Source organism: Petaurus breviceps, unplaced genomic scaffold, assembly GCF_028583685.1.
Source record: "Petaurus breviceps papuanus isolate PSGF00001 unplaced genomic scaffold, PetGlider_PUasm1.0 174, whole genome shotgun sequence".
In the NCBI taxonomy this organism is placed as follows: Eukaryota; Metazoa; Chordata; class Mammalia; order Diprotodontia; family Petauridae; genus Petaurus; species Petaurus breviceps.
Genome location: NW_027185761.1, coordinates 52165990 through 52183112, shown reverse-complemented (window position 1 = coordinate 52183112; position 17123 = coordinate 52165990). Strand labels below are relative to the sequence as shown.

The following is a 17123-nucleotide window of genomic DNA, read 5'->3' as shown; positions in this document are numbered from 1 at the left end:
TCTCTCTCTCTCTCTCTCTCTCTCTCTCTCTCTCTCTCTTTCTTTCTTTCTTTCTTCCTTCCTTCCTATTTATCTATCTAGATATGTATATATGGAAAGAATTCTTTCTATTTCCCTTGCCTCTTTTATTGATATCATATTTTTTGTTCTACATAAGAAACTCTTGAATTGGGGAAATGTCTACCCAAACCCTTGGTTCATTTAAGAACCAGTAAATACCATCTAGATAGCTAATTTCACAGTTTGTAGCACATATAATCTTTATTATCAACTTTTGATCACATATTTTAAAATTACTGGCTTTTACTCCAAAAATTGAAACTAGGGAAAGCTTTAATACTAATATGGGGGAAATTATAAGAAATGTTTGGACATAAATCAAAAATCCTTTTATTGAAGATTATAAAAATATTCCATTTTTTCCTGGTGCTTTTAAAATAAACATGTTGGCTATTCTCCATGAACACTGATGACCTTTTCTGTGTTTGATGGTATTAAGTCTGAAAGTGGTTTTGGATTAAAGACAAAACTGCAGTGTGGGGTGAGGATATGGGGTTGGAAGCACTCCAGCTGGTTATGTGTACTTTCTCTTTTATAGGGATGAAAGGACAAAAAAGGGGCCATTGAAAGGTATCTAGGGAGTCAGGGGTCAGCGTGCTTGTGAGGAGGACCCAGGAAGTAAGTTCCTCTTTCCTAGTTTCAAATTCCACTCAAACCAACTTGATCCTAACTATTTAAGGCAATGACAGGCAGGCAGTTAGTTTTTTTTAAACACATGCTGCTGCTGAATTTTTAATGAAACAATTTGTAAGTGGGAGTGTATCACTGTCCGCTCAAAAACCATTCCTCCTTCTAGCTTCCTGAGTTCTTCTGAGTGTGACACCATCCTCCCAGTCACCCAGATGGAAAATCACAAGTATGATACAAAACACTGCTGCCAGAGGATCTGTGTTCAGTCACACCTTTAACTCTTACTACCCATGTGATTTCAGACAAGTCGCTCCTTGGGTTCTAGGTTCCTCATTCTGAAAATGACTGGTTGAACTAAATGATTTCTGAGATCTCTCTCAGCTCTAGAAGTATGACCCTTGGATTCCTTTATTTTGGAGGCGGAAGGCAGAGCAATTGGGGTTAAGTGACTTGCCCAAGGTCACATAGCTAGAAAGTGTCAAGTGTCTTGAGTCTGGATTTGAACTGAGGTCCTCCTGACCCCAGGATTGGTGCTCTATTCACTGAGTTACCTAGCTGCCCCTGATCCTCTGATTCTGAATTTCTTTCCTTCTCATATATTCCCACACCCAATCAGAAGCGGCACAGACCATGTACTATATTGCTCCATAATCTATCCAATTTTTATATTAATTTTCAAATTAAATGAGAAAACATAAATGAACTGCCAAGAGACGTTATAGGATTTCCTCTGCAGGTCTGAAAAAAAGGATCAATATTTTTTCAATGCAAGTTCAAAAGAATGTAAGCTCTTTGAGGGCCAGGACTAGTACTTTGCTCATATTTCACAGTGCCTTGCTTGGACGGGGCACTTAATCGAATTGAATTATTTAGCTCTTATCAGGGTTTCACCTGACAGTAATATATTTGCTAGATGAAGTGTTTTAATCTATTCACAGGTGCTACTGAGAGTTTACAGTGTGGGCAACGAAACCATTGTCTAGTCCAGCTTACATACTTTTTCAAAAACTGCAGATTTTCTGGTGCTCAGGGGAACTCTCTAAAGATACTATAAATTCCAAGAAGGTGCAGATCTCCATTGGTTGCTAGATGTGCCCTGTACCAATGAAGTCATGGATGCCTGTCACTCCAACACTTAGCACAGTGCCTGGAAGATAATAGGCACTTAATCAATGTTTATTGGCTGACTCCTTGTCAGTGGACAAGCATTAATTAAGTACCTACTAAGTGCCAAGCACTGGGGTAAATACACTGTTTATCAAGAAGGCAAAAGACAGTTCCTGCCCTCAAGGAGCTCCCAATCTAATGGGGAAGACAACATACAACAACCATATACCAGCAAGCTATAGGATACTGTGTAGATAATAAAGAAAAGGAAAGCACTAGAATTAAGGGAGATAAGGAAAAGCTTCTTGAGAAAAGTGGGATTTTAACTGGGCCTTGAAGAAAGTCCTATTCTCCAAGTTCATTGATGGAACATTCTATGCTGGCTACATCAAACCCAAAATTTTGTGTTATTTTTGGTTACTACCACTGTTACTACTACTAGTACTACTACTACTACTACTACTACTACTACTACTACCACCACCACCACTACTACCATCAGAATGCATCTTGCATGTGTCCAGATTCAAGATGCAAAGGAATTCAGTGAACCAAACTGAGTTTTTGGAAAGGGAACATTTTTCGTCCAGACCTCCTTGGCCTCTCTTTCATGGGGGTCCCCTCATAGGGATTGAGTTTCAAGACCAACTCTCACTTCAGAACTATTAGTTTCCTGTCAGGAATGTCACCTATTGGTGAGTTCTGTTCCAAAGGCCATTACTTCTGGAAGAGTGGGAAGTAAGTGGAGAAGAGACTTTGGATGTAAAAAAAAACCCTTTTCTTAGAATTTTAGCAGTGAAAGGGAGTAGAAAGATAATAAAGAAAGTGGCTGAACAGAAAGACTTTTTTTACGATTGGATGGAAGGGAATCCTGAATGTATTTATAGGTTCATTTGAAGGAGCCAATGATAATGGACAGATGAGAGAGAGAGAGAGAGAGAGAGAGAGAGAGAGAGAGAGAGAGAGAGAGAGAGAGAGAGAGAGAGAAGAACAGGAAGAAAAAGGAAGATGATGATTAATGACTGATGGAGTGAGGTCTTGGAGGAGGCAGGAATAAAAGAGATTGACCTTCCCCTTTGAGATTACTTTCCAACTATGCATATTTCTTGCAGTGTACCTAGTTTTTTTTTTTTAGGTTGTACCTAATAATTGAGGAGCATTAGAACATAAGCTCCTTGAGGACAGGGATTACTTTTTTAAAATTTTTTTTATTTTTTTGCCTTTTTGGAGGGCAATTGGGGTTAAGTAACTTGCCCAAGGTTACATGGCTAGTTTGTGTGTGTGTGTGTGTGTGTGTGTGTGTGTGTGTGTATGTGTGTGTATTAAATGTCAGAGGCTGGAACTGGACTCAGGTCCTCCTGACTCAGGGCGTGGTGCTTTATTCACTGTGTCACCTAGCCACCCTGAGGGATTGCTTTTTGTCTTTCTTTGTACCTCTAGTGCTTGACAATGCGACACACATAGGAAGTGCTTAATACATGATTGCTGCTTGTTGGCTGCTAACCTTAGTAATTGTAGGGATATTTCTTCTGAGATTAGATTGAAGGGAAGAAGAATGAGATGATGCTGAATGACACTGAAGAGGTTTGGGAGCTCTGGGTGGGGATATGGCTAAGACCTCAGTTACTGAAGTAGTAACCCCACATCACCTATTATAAGCATGAACAATGGCTGTGGCCATTGTGGTGAAAGAAGAAATGAAAAGCTCTAGAATAATCACTGTGGGGAATGAGCCAAGGGATCAGTTGGGTGGAGTAGAAATATTGGCAAATAACATAAGAGGTCCAGCTGAGGTTAGGGGGCCTGAACTTGTTGTGGGTGAAATAGGCTTGGTTTTTATGGTTTTCTCCAACACTACTTTTCTAGTGTGATTATTCAACCAGTGTACCATCTGAGGCTTTCTAAATCTTGACCATAGAGGCAAAAGGCAGAGTATTAACCTAAGTTTCATAGCTGCAAAAATGAGGAGAGAGAAACAGAGAGAGAGAGAGACAGAGAGACAGAGAGAGAGAGACAGAGAGAGAGAGACAGAGAGACAGAGGTAGAGAGACAGAGAGAGAAAAAGAGAGAGAGAGAGAGAGAGAGAGAGAGAGAGAGAGAGAGAGAGAGAGGTGTGACTGTTTTCTCTAACAAAGTGAATGATCTTTGAGGTGGGAATGGATAGAACAAAAATGACAAACAGGAAGTTGTAACTAAAGACAAGTGAGAATATAGTTGATTTCAGTGAGTTGGAGTCACCAGACCCTAGGCAAACTGCATGCCAAAGAAAGCCCTCCCAGCAAAATATGATTGCTGCGTGGCTGTTAGCAATCTTTAAGATACTGTGAATTATCAAATGAGGCAGAAAAAATGAGGATTCTGGGTAAAGATGGCTGCCACTGTGATGGAAGAAGTCCAGTGCAGAATCCAAGCTCAAAGAATTTTTTTCTGTGGATAGTGTGGTCCTCTAGATGCTCCTGTTTTCAGGAGACATTGTGCCGGTTGCATGAAATCCTAGATCATTGTAAAATCGCCTGTAAGAGATCTATAACTACTCAAAAATATTTGTTTTTGTCAGCCTAACAAGAAGCACTGAATGAATAAAGAATATTTGTTACCCAGATCATTACATACATTTGGATAAAGTGCTCATTAATCAGTAAGGAGAATTGGACATTAGGTTGGTCCTGGAGTTCAATAGAGGAGGGGGGAGGACTCAGTTATCTTTAAGAAATTACAGGGGTGGGTGGCTAGGTGGCTCAGTGAATAGAACACCAGCCCTGGAGTCAGGAGAACCTGAGTTCAAATCTGACCTCAGACCCTTGACACACTTACCGTGTTTCCCCGATAATAAGACCTATCCCGAAAATAAGCCCTCCCCTTACTGTGTAAGATTCCTCTAAAATAAGCCCTCCCCCCAAAATAAGCCCTATTGAGATTGCTACTGTAGTGAAGGTGATCTCCTGCGCTACACGCTACATTACAGTACCCTCTGTATGCACTGTCCCCTCCCCCCCCATGAAACGCACACCGCGCTCCGAGCTGCATCCAATCAGAGCTGCAGCAGTGAGCGCGTCATCCTGTTCTTTATTGAATTCATTATTGAATAAAGGTACATTTTTTTGTTCACATTTACCTGTTTATTAAAATTGCTGTCAATGTTCATTAAAATAAACCCTCCCCTGAAAATAAGCCCTCTGGTGTTTTTCTGTCCAAAAAAAATATAATAAGACAGTGTCTTATTATCGGGGAAACATGGTATTAGCTGTGTGATTTTGGGCAAGTCTCTTAATCCCAATTTCCCTCAACCCCACCCCAAAATAAAAAAAATAAAATACAATTCTTTGGGGCAGCTAGGTGGTGCAGTGAATACAGCATGAGCCCTGGAGTCAGGAGGATCTGAGTTCAAATCTGGCCTCAGACATAACATACAAAAAAACTAGCCATGTGACCTTGGGCAAGTCACTTAACCTCAATTGCTCTCCAAAAAGCAAAAAAAAAAAAAGAAATTACAGAGTTCCTTCAATGACCCCAAACTACACCCCCCCCAAATTATCTTCTTTTAAGACCAGCATTAAACTGGAATTACTTTATAGAAATTTGGTATGAAATGTAACAGTCTCTAGAGAATTAAAAAAGGAATGTTATACAGAGGGCAATGGAAATTCTCAAGGTGAGTGTGATCAAGCTGAAGCATATTACCAGTGAGGAACTCCAATGGAGACTAATGAACAAGTCAACAAGAGAATTCATGGTAAGAAGATAATATAGGCAAGAGAGAAATAAATATATGGATTGTCTAAAGTGCTCCTCTGGTACCTTTGCAATTTCAGAAGTTAAACAAGGCCACCAACCTATTAGGGTGGATCCCTACAGAGAATTTATTGGAAGATATGAGCAGGCATGGATGATTTTTGACCTGCATCATTGGAAATTTATTTGAGTATTGAGTATGATTGGTCCTAAAGAAGTGGGTGGGAGGTGTCTACGGGAGTGCCCCAGGGATCTGTCCCTGACCCTGTGTTTTAAAATATTTTTTAAAGACTTGATATTTTCTTAGATAGTGTGCCTCTCAGATTACTGATGCTGTGAGTCATGGGGGAACAAATAACAAATTGGGAAATAGATTTAGGTTTCAAGACAATCTCATTAGCTTACAATTTTAAGTTGAATCTGATAGATAAAATTTAAATACAAAACTTAAGTTAATGATCTGAACTGAATTTGTCACTTTACAAATACATGGTAGGAAAGGGATGGCTAGAAGGGTTTCATATGGGAAAAAATCTGGGGGTATTAGTGGCCTCTAAGCCCTTCATGAGTCTATGGTGGGCCACAACAGCCAAAAAAAGCTTGTGCCCTCATAGATCTAATTAGGAGAGGCCTAGGGAAGATCTAGGGAGATAAGCTTGCTGCACTCTGCCCTGGTCAGAACATATCTGAAGTAACATGTTTAGTTCTGGGCAACAATGTTGTAGGAAGGGTATTGGCTGACTGAAATGTGTACAGAAAAGGGTGAACAGAATAGGGAGGGGACTAGAGACCATGCCATTTGAGGGCCAATTGAAGAAAGTGAGAGCTTGGAAAAGTGAAAACTTAGGGAAGACATAAGAGCCATTTCAAGTAATTAAAGAATAACCATGTGGGAGAAGGATTAGACATGATTTATATGGCCCCAGATAATAGAACTATGAGTAAGGGGTAGAAGCTGCAGAGAAGCAGATTTTGTTTGGGGGGAAGGCAAAAGACACGTCTCAATAGCTATACAAATGTGGTATGATCTGACTTGGGACGGATGGGTTCCACCTCTGCAGAGACGTTCAAGTTAAACTATTTGTCAGGGATATTGTAGAAGTGACCCACATTTAGTTACATGTTATAGCTCAGATCTGGCCACTATAATTGAGAAAGCAAATTCCTGATGGCTTTAATTATAATCAATGAACAAATATTTATGAAGTCCCTGCTATGTGCCACAATAGCTACCCTTTTATATAGCACTTTAAGGTTTGCAAAGTGCTTTACACTTTACACAATTTGACAAGTGTTTATTAAGCTCCTACTATGTGACAGGCACTGAGAATATGAAGAAAGGCCAAAAGCAGCCCCTACTCTGAAGGAGTTCACAGCCTATATATGCTGTCTCATTTGATCCTCACAAATCCCTGTGATTCAGTGCTATGAATCTCCTCATATTGAAGAGGGGAAAACCAAGACTCATACTCAGAGTCACAAAGATATTAAATCTTTTTTTTTTTAAGCAATCAGGGTTAAGTAACTTGCTCAAGGTTACACGGACAGTTATTTCTGGGTGTGGTGCTGAGTATCTGAGCCTGGATTTGATCCAGGTCATCCCGACACTGGAGCCAGTGCTCTTACTCGCTGAGCCACCTGGCTGCCCCTAAAGATAGTAAATCTTGAGGTAAGATTTGAACTCAGGTCTGACAGCTCTCTACCTACTGTGTCTTTGAGATTTCTTCTAATTCCTAAGACTATGTGATTCTGAAACCATGGATTCCTGTCATCATAGTCTCCCTCTTCGAGAGAGGACCTAAGTGATATAGTAGATAAAGTTTGAATCCTGCTTCAAATACTTACATTTCCTTGTGCCTTAGTTTCCCTTTCTAGAATGAGGATGTTGGACTCTAAAATCTATTATTATTCTATATCTAGGATCTCTCTTGATGACTTGACCTAGCCTTCTCACTCCCATCTCCTTTCTATTGTGGAAGCAGGTACCATGTATAATCCCAGAACAAGGTATATCTAGAGGACCAGTAATGGCCCACCATAATGCATCTGCTGTCTGCAACAGTATACACTGGTAGAGCCAACACAATGGCCATGAAGGGGAATGAGGGTTCAACCATATGGCAGCCAACTGTGCCCTTCCCAAAGGCAACAACAGCTTTCATATACCCCAAACAGTGTGTTCTTCCTTCTCCTGAAAGCCCCCAGGTAAATGCTATCTCTGTGCCTGGAAAGAACCATAGAATGCCTTGGGAAGTAAGTTTAATTGTTTTTTCCTGCTGTGATTTCACTGGAGTTCCATAACCCCTGTGCCTCGGGAGCATACTTGGAGAGCTTCCCACCAAGTAACACGTAACACCACCTGGCCCTTCTAGTAGTCTTCTCTTCAGTCCGTGCTGAAAACCAGGCTGCCTACTGGATCACAGTTAAGTAGAAAAGCTTTGCTAAGCCAATGTTGCTGAAATTTCTAGGAGAGTAAGGAGTTGATACTAGTTATTTAAGGAAACAGACTGTGCATATATTTACAAACAACTGGTTTGGTAATTTTATGCCATTCTTAACTAAAGCAAGTCCCCTAAATGCTTCTACTGGACAACACAATTAACTATGATTCAATCAAAAATATTTATTAGCAATCTATTATCTTAGCTGCCTCAGGATCAGAGACAGTGGGTAAATTTCCCATAGTCACACAGCTACTCGTGTCCAAGGCAGGATTTGAAATCAGGTTTTCCTGTTCCAAGTCCGAAACTCTTTGTACCACATTGCATTATTTCCTGCATGTGTTACATAATTCAGACTTTTTACTAAATCAGATTGTCACCTTTTCTCAAAATTGCTGAAGTTTTCCTTAAGTAAGAGGATTTACTTCTCAGATTTGGAAGCAAGTGACAACTGGTTAAAAATGTTGTGAAGGGAAGACAAGGTGGGTAAGGGTTTTCAAGGCATGATGCCCTACTAGATTTAAAGGTGGCCTGAAGTGTTGAGTCTGTTGAATGGAATTTCCCCTGGGTCCTAATACTCAGACCATCAGCAAATGGGACAGCACAGAAAGCTTTCCCCAAAACATCCTTACCCTGGCGATTTGGTCCGCCATTTGGAGACGTCCATCCAGCTCCCGGCGGATCTGTGCAGCTTGTTCATCTGGATTGTCCAACTGAGCAAAAAAAATACAAAGACATAGAACATGAACTTGAGGCAGTCAAGGACCCCTATTCACCCCCCTATTCACCCCCCTATGACACCCTATTCACCCCCTATGAAGCTATGCTTGCCACTTTCACAACGGAAATCGGGAAATTTATCATTCCCCTCCAAGTACCACAAATCCTTTAACGGGCATGCCCGGTTTGTTGGAATAAAATGCCTGCCTAAACATCAAGGGACACATTCTAATGAGTTGGGAAATATCCAAGGAAGAGCAGACCTATGACCTTGCCCTTCAATCAGCAGCATTGATTAAGCATCTATAATTTCCCAGGTGTGGGAGTATAAAGACAAAACTGAAAGTCTTTGCCCTCAAGGAGCTTATATTCTAATAGGATTGATCTCAGACTAACTCTACTGAGGATCTTCTACTTGGGTGACTCAGGTAAAGAAAGAAAGTACACATTTCAAATGGACAAAGAGGGAGATAGTTAGTGGAATGAAATAAAGGAACCATGTGAGTTACAACTCTTCCCTCCTCATTTCCCAAAGCAAGCCTCACATTATTTTTCAAACTCTGATTATAAGACAGCCCATCGGTAATTTGGAACATCATCTCAGCTCATTCACAGAAAAGGAAGCCTGATAAACAGGAGATTGGGGCATTCAAACATGCCAAGTTCTCTTTTATCTAATAAAAATGGATCTACAATAAAAATAGACTTGAAGGAGAATATGAGGTGGCACTTACAGGCCCCTTTCTTTTTATGGCCCTCTTTAGTCCAGAACAGGAAAACAACCTAAATTCCCTTCATTTTTCCCCTCATGTTTTTTATATGCAAGAGCCAAAGCTACCCTAAGGAGTGGTTCCAAAACTGAGAAATAGCATTTCTGAAATAAACAATAGTAAATGCTGGAGGGGTTAAGGGTGATATCATTTTGCAAAAGCCACTTTGGGAAGACATTATGATGACACAGCTATTTCTGGCTTTGCAAAACACACACACACACACACACACACACACACACACACACACTACATTATCCTTTGAACTGAGCTTCCTTTCTCAAGCCTCTCCTCCTTCCAGCCCATCCTTTACTTAGCTGCCAGTGAATGCTCACATCCATTCCCTTCCAGCCCTGGACCTTGGACTTCGTAACCAATTAATTGTTTACTGTTGGTGCTCCTCCTTCATTCTGGAAGAGGACCAATGACATCATGGGGGTGATGCCTTGACTTGCAACTGAATTGGATTGACTTGAGGTAGGGCTGTGCAAAGTCATCAGCTTCACTTTCTCCTCCTGAGTCATGGGGTTCCAATGGCAAGACATAGGTCAAGATGTCTGGTTATGGACCAGAGTAAGCAATTAATAAATATGGTGACTCCTCAGTAAAGTTCAGTGACTCCTTATTATCTCTAGGACCAATTATATAGTCTTCAGTTTGCCATTTAGAGCTCTTTACAACCTAGCCCTTCCTACCTTTTCAGACTTCTTAGACTTTGCTTCTCTTTACTCATTTTGAGGGCAGTTGGGTGGTACCATAGTGCACAGAGCACTGGGCCTGAAGTTAAGAACACTTCTCTTCTTGAGTTCGTGTGACCTCAGACACTTAGCAGCTGTGTGACCCTGGGCAAGTCACTTAACCCTGTTTGCCTCAATTTCTTCACCCATAAAATGATCTGGAGAAGGAAATGCTAAACCACCCTAGTGTCTCTTCCAAGCAAACGCTAAATGGGGTCACAAAGATTGGACAAAACTGAAAAATAACTCATTCTCATCCAGCAACGGTGGCCAGCTGGTTCCTCATAATGACACTGTGTCTTTGTGCAGTCTATTCCTCCATATATGAAATTCTATCCCTCCCAACATCTGACTCCTAATTTATCTGTTTTCCTTTAAGTCTCAGCTTTAAGGGAAGCCTTTGCTGTCCCCCTTTAAGGTAGTGCCTTCCCCTGTGGATTGCCTCTAGTTTACACATAACTGTTTGCACACTGTCTCCCTCATGTACGCAGGAGCCCTTTGGGATCAGGGACTGGGTTTTGTCCTTCCTTGTATTCCCAGGGCTTAAGGCAGTGCCCGGAACACAGCAAGTGCTTAATGAATGCTTATTTATTGATACATTCTCTATCTCTGTCTCTCTGTGTCTGTGTCTCTGTCCATCTCTGTTTATCTCTGTGTCTCTGTTTCTCTCTCTTTCCTGCTCTCTGTCATTCTCTCTCTCCCTTTTTCTCTTTCCCCCTTTCTTTCTATCACTCTGTCTCCCTCCATCTCTCTCTATTTCTGTCTGTCTCTCTCACATGCAGAGTTTTGCTCTCTTGTACTTGTGTTTTAAGTACAAGTCCATCCAGGAATAGGCAGCTTCTCTCCTCACACTCCTCTCTCCGCTTCAATAGCTCTGTGATCAGTGACAGATAGGAACAACTTGATAGAACACTTTCAAGTCCCCCAACGTGATGTCTGCACATTGTCTCATTTGAGCCTCCCAACAACCTTGTGAGGTAGACACTTACATACTATCTTATGCATTTTACAAAATAGGAAAATGAGGCTCAGAGTAGTCTGCACAAGGTCATACAACTAGAAAGTTGGTAGTTTGGAACTGAAGTCTCTTGGACCACCTCAGCATTCTTTTCACTACATCGAAAATTTACCAGATGTCATGATTTTAAAAAAGGTAGCATAGTTTAGTGTAGTGGTATCAAACTTAAATAGAAATGGATCTAGGCTGGCCACAAGGTGAATTAGAAAACCACAAATTAACATTATCTACATTGTGTTGTGTTTTTGCTTATTTTGATAAAAATTTCCCAATTCTATGTAATCTGGGGCACTGTGAGTGTTGGGGCTAGAAGCAGCTGTTTGACGTCTTCGTTGTAATGGATGGAGAATTGGCCAGGAGCGTGCTGGTAAATGTTTAACAACTAGATCTCTGAAAATTCACCATACACTTTTAAATTGAATTGGAATTATCAACATATTCTTAATCACTGTCCAGACAGTCAAAAAACAATAAATCAAACCCTTATTTGCAACATTTGTGATTTCTGAGGTCTGAATGCTCAAACAGCAGCTAAGGGCTGCTAGGTAGCACAGTGGATAGAGTGCCAGGCACGAAGTCAGGAAGACTCCTCTACCCAAGTTCAAATCTGGTCTCAGACACTTACTAGTTGTGTGACCCTGGGTACATCATTTCACCCTGTTTGCCTCAGTTTCCTCATCTGTAAAATGAGCTGGAGAAGGAAATGACAAACTACTTCAGTATCTTTGCCAAGAAAACCCCAAATGGGGTCACAAAGGGTCAGACATGACTGAAAAATGACTAACCAACAACAATGAATACTCACACTATACATTTAACAATCAGTTGGAGAGCTAGTACAAGTCTGATTCAGCACATCACTGGGGTTAGCCCTAACTTCAGGAAGATTTAAATTCAAGTTCCATCTCTGCCAAATGACCCCAGTGCAGTTGCTTAACATCCGAGTGCCTCCAGGTAGCCCCTAAAGCATTGAGAAGAAGATAAGATGTTGGTCTGTAGTGGTGGAGAGAATTTTCTTCTCAGATCCAGTAAGAAGAAAATGGCTCTGAATGGTGGGCAGGAAGGTCTCTTCGAGGTCCAGTTCATTTGCCTCATAAGTGATTTGTCCAAGTTCAAACAGAGAATTGGACCTCAATCCCAGGCCTTTAGACACCAAATCTAGTGAGCTTCCCACCATGCTATTCTGCCTTGTATAGCTCAAAGGGATATAGATTTCGAGGCACCTTGGAAGTGATCAAGCCTATCACAACCTTTGACAGCATATTTTGAATAAATCTGAAAAGTGAGATGCTTCCCAATAAATCTCATCACTGTCCACAAGAAACTCTGACCATAGATTAGGAATGCTCTGTTGACCTGCAGTTACCAAATTGGAGAAACTGGCTCATCAGAATTGTTAGTTCCGCTCAATCACTGGTCGCTTGTTGCCCTGGAATTCCAGCAGAATTCAGGTGCAAATCCACTTTAAACATTGAGATTCTCTTGGACTAAAATATATATGCAAATGAAACATCTGGAGACTTCATGGAGGCATAGCTAAAGAATTTTCTTAGGATCCAAAGTGAGGAATTTGTTCAAAGAGTTTATATAAATTCAAGGAAAACTTCTCCATATCAAGACTAAGGAGAAACTGCAAAGGGAGAATGAGAAGACTCTTTCACATAAACTCATCTTCTTGGAAATTCCTCCGAAGAATGAGAATGACCCTATTGGCCTCTTGGGATGTAGCAAAATGCTCCTAAGAACCACAGCAGTGTGGACAGAGCAGTGGTCTGAGTATATACAGCTTTTGTGATCAATTCAACAGCATACAATGGTTTTCTTTCTAAATTGCCTGATTTCTTTCTGTCTTCACCAATAAATGCCAGAATGGCCAAATTCATTGTTCTTTACTTTACCCTATGTATCCATGATTGAGTAATTATTCAGAGAAATGTAAAAGCAATAACTATGTGCCAGGAAGTATGCTAGGCACAAGGTATATGAAGAGAGAAATGTAACAGCCCCTACCTTCAAGGAATTTATATTCTACTGGGGGAGAGGAAACCATTAATCAGTCAACAGTCAATCAATCAATCCATGCGCATTTATTAAGCACTTACTATATGCCAGGAAATGTGCTAGGCTCAAGAATACCTAAGACAAAGCAAAAACATCCCCTGCCCTTCAAGAGCTTACATTCTAATGAAAGAGATGACATATACATACACAATACTCACACATAAACACACACATATATATGCACACACACACATTTCTTAAACACCTATTATGTGCCATTCCCCATATAAGCACTGGGGAGAATAGACACAAACAGAAAAGTCATTGCCCATGATGAGTTTACATCCTTTTGGGGAGAAGGGGAAAATGCAATCAGTTAGTCCATCAACAACCGATAGACCGATAAGCATTTATTAACTGTTTTCTATGAGTCAGATAACTGTGCTAAGCCTGGGAGTTTATATAAGAGCAAAAATATTTCTTGCTCTCAAGAAGCTCACATTTCAATAGAGGAGATATATATGTAGATGAGTGGGCATACATGCATGTAAGTATACATGTGGGATATATATATGCATGCCCACACTCATACACACATATGTATGGGTAGGGATTGACTCAACAAAATAATCAGGTTACTGGATCCTATCTTAAGTTATAAGGCACATTTATGAGTGAAAACAAGTTTCAACCAATCAGTCACATTCTTATGATGAGAGTAAGAATGTTTGGATTGGCAGAGGAAAACTGGTTACGGTCTGTGCATCATCTCAAAAAGAGACCAGTTCAAAATCAAAAGGATTTGAGTGTATGGCAGAAGGGTGGTCAGAGCAGGTGAGCCAGGGATGAATTCCAGTCAAACCCCTGGAGATACACGGTTGGGGGATGGGGAGAAGGGCTTGACCTTTGGCCTCATCTCAGGCCTCCTTCTATCCCCTCCCCTTTTTTCTCGACAAGGATCTTGAGAGGTACAAAGTGTCCTGGGTTTTTGCATGTCCTATAGAATATCATCCTTCAAAACAGCAGCTGCTGATGGCAATGTCAAAAATGGGAGCTGGAAATAGCCAAGCTATGATGTGGAAAGGCAGATTCACCTCTCTGCAAGAAAGGAAGCTACATTCTATCTCAGGGGGACTTTTTGCACATCCCCCAAATGGAAAAAACTCAGGGAACAAAAACAACTCAGGGCAGTGAGTTCCCTGTTTGCTTCTAAGCTTGAGATCACTAAGCTTGAGCCCAATTTTCTATGAACTCTTTATGTGCTGATGGTCGAGTGTGTCATAGACTTTGGTGGGGGGAATGTTTTCTACCGGTACTTGTTATTAGATCACCTCAATTAACACCCCTCTCTAAAAGCTGAGCCTGGCAATCATGGAAGGAAGAACACTTTCAGGGACTCATGAACTGAAGCATTAGACAGGTACACCTTACCCCCAGCTCCTCAGGACTAATCATACAGCCCTTAAGAGCTATATAAATGTTAGCTATTATTAACTACTAAGTTTCTTCATGTGTAAAACGGGGATAATAACAGCACCTGTGTTCAGGCTTGTTGTGAGGATCAAATGAGACAATTTATGTAAAGTCCTTTGCAAACTGAGCTGGTACCACAATGTTGGCTAGAATTACCATGTACACATTTAACTGTTCTTTAATATTCACAGCATGGTCAAAGGTACAGAAAAAAAGTCATCTTAACAAATTTGAAAGGTTTTGTGTATTTTACTTGACTAGAAATCAGTAAAGTAATTGCTCAGGAGGCTGGACCCATTGGTTCATGTGGAGTTTGGGACATGTTATGATGTGAAGTACAGCACACCATGATATAACATCGCATGCTGACATGCTATGCATATAATATATGGAATATCAAGGGTGGTTTCATGTACAAGAGACAAAAATGCTGACAGTCACGCTTAGGGAGTGCTTTAAGGTCATCATATTTCCTCGAGTGATTTCCTTTGATCCCCCCACAATTGCCCGGCGAGGCAGGTCCTGCAAGCATTATTATCAACATCTTTTTACAAAGGAGGAAACGGGCTCAGAGGTGCTGGGCCTTACTGTGCCTTTTTGTGCCTCTGGACAGCGTTTGGAGCTGTCCTGGAGCCCAAGACTTCCTGACTCCTCAGTCCAGCACTTGCTGCACTTGCCAATTCTGCCCAGTGGAATAACCACCACCGGGGTTATGGTCTGTGAGGTTATCACTCAGGACACACCGCACATGCCTCTGCTCTCTTCTGAGGACCCCACAGCATAAGCTTTATTGGTTGTATTTTCCTCTTTGAAAACCCTGCCTTTCCAAGTCCGGGAAGCAGCAGAGATGCTTTGTGCTGGCTTTGTATCACTTGCATTTCCGGTCTGCACCACCGAGGGGCATTGCCAGTTTGGACTATGAAACGCACAGAATCGGAAACCTCCCAGCAGAGGACCTGCTCCTGGCTCTCCCGGTTGGCTGCTGCTGCCTTCCATTGTCTGCAGAGATCGGAATTGGAAGCCGCTCTTAACAAATGTTATTTGTGTCCTGGTGTCTGTTGGTGTCTCTAGGGTCAGGGCTCTTGGATGGATCAGGGCTTTTAATTAGCAAGAACAATCCAGAGGCAGAGGGGCATTCTCATAGCTAATGACTAGTTGGAGAGATGGAGGGGAAGGGGAAACAGAGGGTCCCTAAGGGAGCTGGTCATTACAGAGAAGAATATCCGTGACTGGGGAGACTGTCATCCCTGCACCAATAAATCCCGAAATTATAAAGCAAAAAAAAAAAAAAATAAAGTAATTACCTTTTAGAGTGATAAAAAAAGAAAAAAACCCAACTCCTCAATTTGCAAGGTGCCATGGAAACAGGGCTCTATTTACAGTGCTGGCTTTTTCTTCTTAGGGAAAAAAGATCAGCCATAGAGCCAACCCCAAAACAGAGATTCCCCATCAAGGCCTCCTGAGGTTTTAAAAATATACACCTACATGTACAATCTCTGCCTAATTAGATGTGAAATGCTCAGATTAGTGCCCATAGTCATGCCTATGGAAAAGGATAGCTTTATTGGAAACCAAGCTTCTGGCTGTACTCTCTTTTAAAGTGACAGAACAGAAATCCAAGGCTGACTTTTTTCAGAAGCAAAATCACAACTGCTAGCACTCCCAGGCCTTGCTTTAATTTAAGGGATGAAACAAGCAGGTCATACCTGCTTCTTTCTTGTGACTTTCTCCTATTCTAAAATTCCCAGTCAAAGGTAAGTGGAAAATTTAGATCAACATTTACCAGAGTCAAGCTACCTCTCTTAGAAATAGTTTTGTGTCTCTGAAACACTCAGACAATCTTCTCAAATCAGGGAAGTAACTTCAGGAAAAGACCACTGGTTCTAACACCAGAGGCTCTGGGTTCTCATATTTGCTATATGTGTTTACTACTTGGGCAAATCATTCGTGATTCCCAGTTTGTCATTCATTCATTTTAGTCGTGTCTTACTCTTCATGACCCCATTTGGGGTTTTCTTGGTAAAGATGATGGAGTGGTTTGCCATTTCCTTCTCCAGTTCATTTGATAGATGGGGAAACTAAACTAAACAGGGTTAAGTGACTTTCCCTGGGTCACATAGCTAGTAAGTGTCTGAGGCTGAGTTTGAACTCAGGTCTACCTGGCTCTAGGCCCAACACTCTATCCACTTTGCCAACTAGCCACCCCAAGTCTTAGATTACTCATTTGTAAACAGTGTGGGTTGGATGAGATGACCTCTGAAGACACTTCCAGCTCCATGATTCTGTTTCATTACTGGTCACTGAGGCCTCATGGTTTAGTGACCAGAGTATCAGTTGTAGAGTCAGGAAAACCAGGGTTCAAATCTGGCCTGGGATAAATTTTAGCCATGTCCTTGAATTTATCAAGGTATAATCAGATACCTCTTTAGGAAAG

At 41.2% G+C, this 17123-nt stretch overlaps 1 protein-coding gene across 4 annotated transcripts in view; it reads right to left on the bottom strand.

Annotated features, from left to right (window-relative positions):
* CADPS (calcium dependent secretion activator) overlaps positions 1-17123 on the bottom strand; it is a 567121-nt gene that overhangs the window by 331967 nt on the left and 218031 nt on the right. For all 4 annotated transcript variants that reach the window (XM_069084197.1, XM_069084192.1, XM_069084194.1 and 1 more), the window contains exon 4: positions 8603-8683. In XM_069084197.1, coding sequence (XP_068940298.1) covers positions 8603-8683 — 81 coding nt within the window. The remainder of the gene's footprint in view (positions 1-8602; positions 8684-17123) is intronic.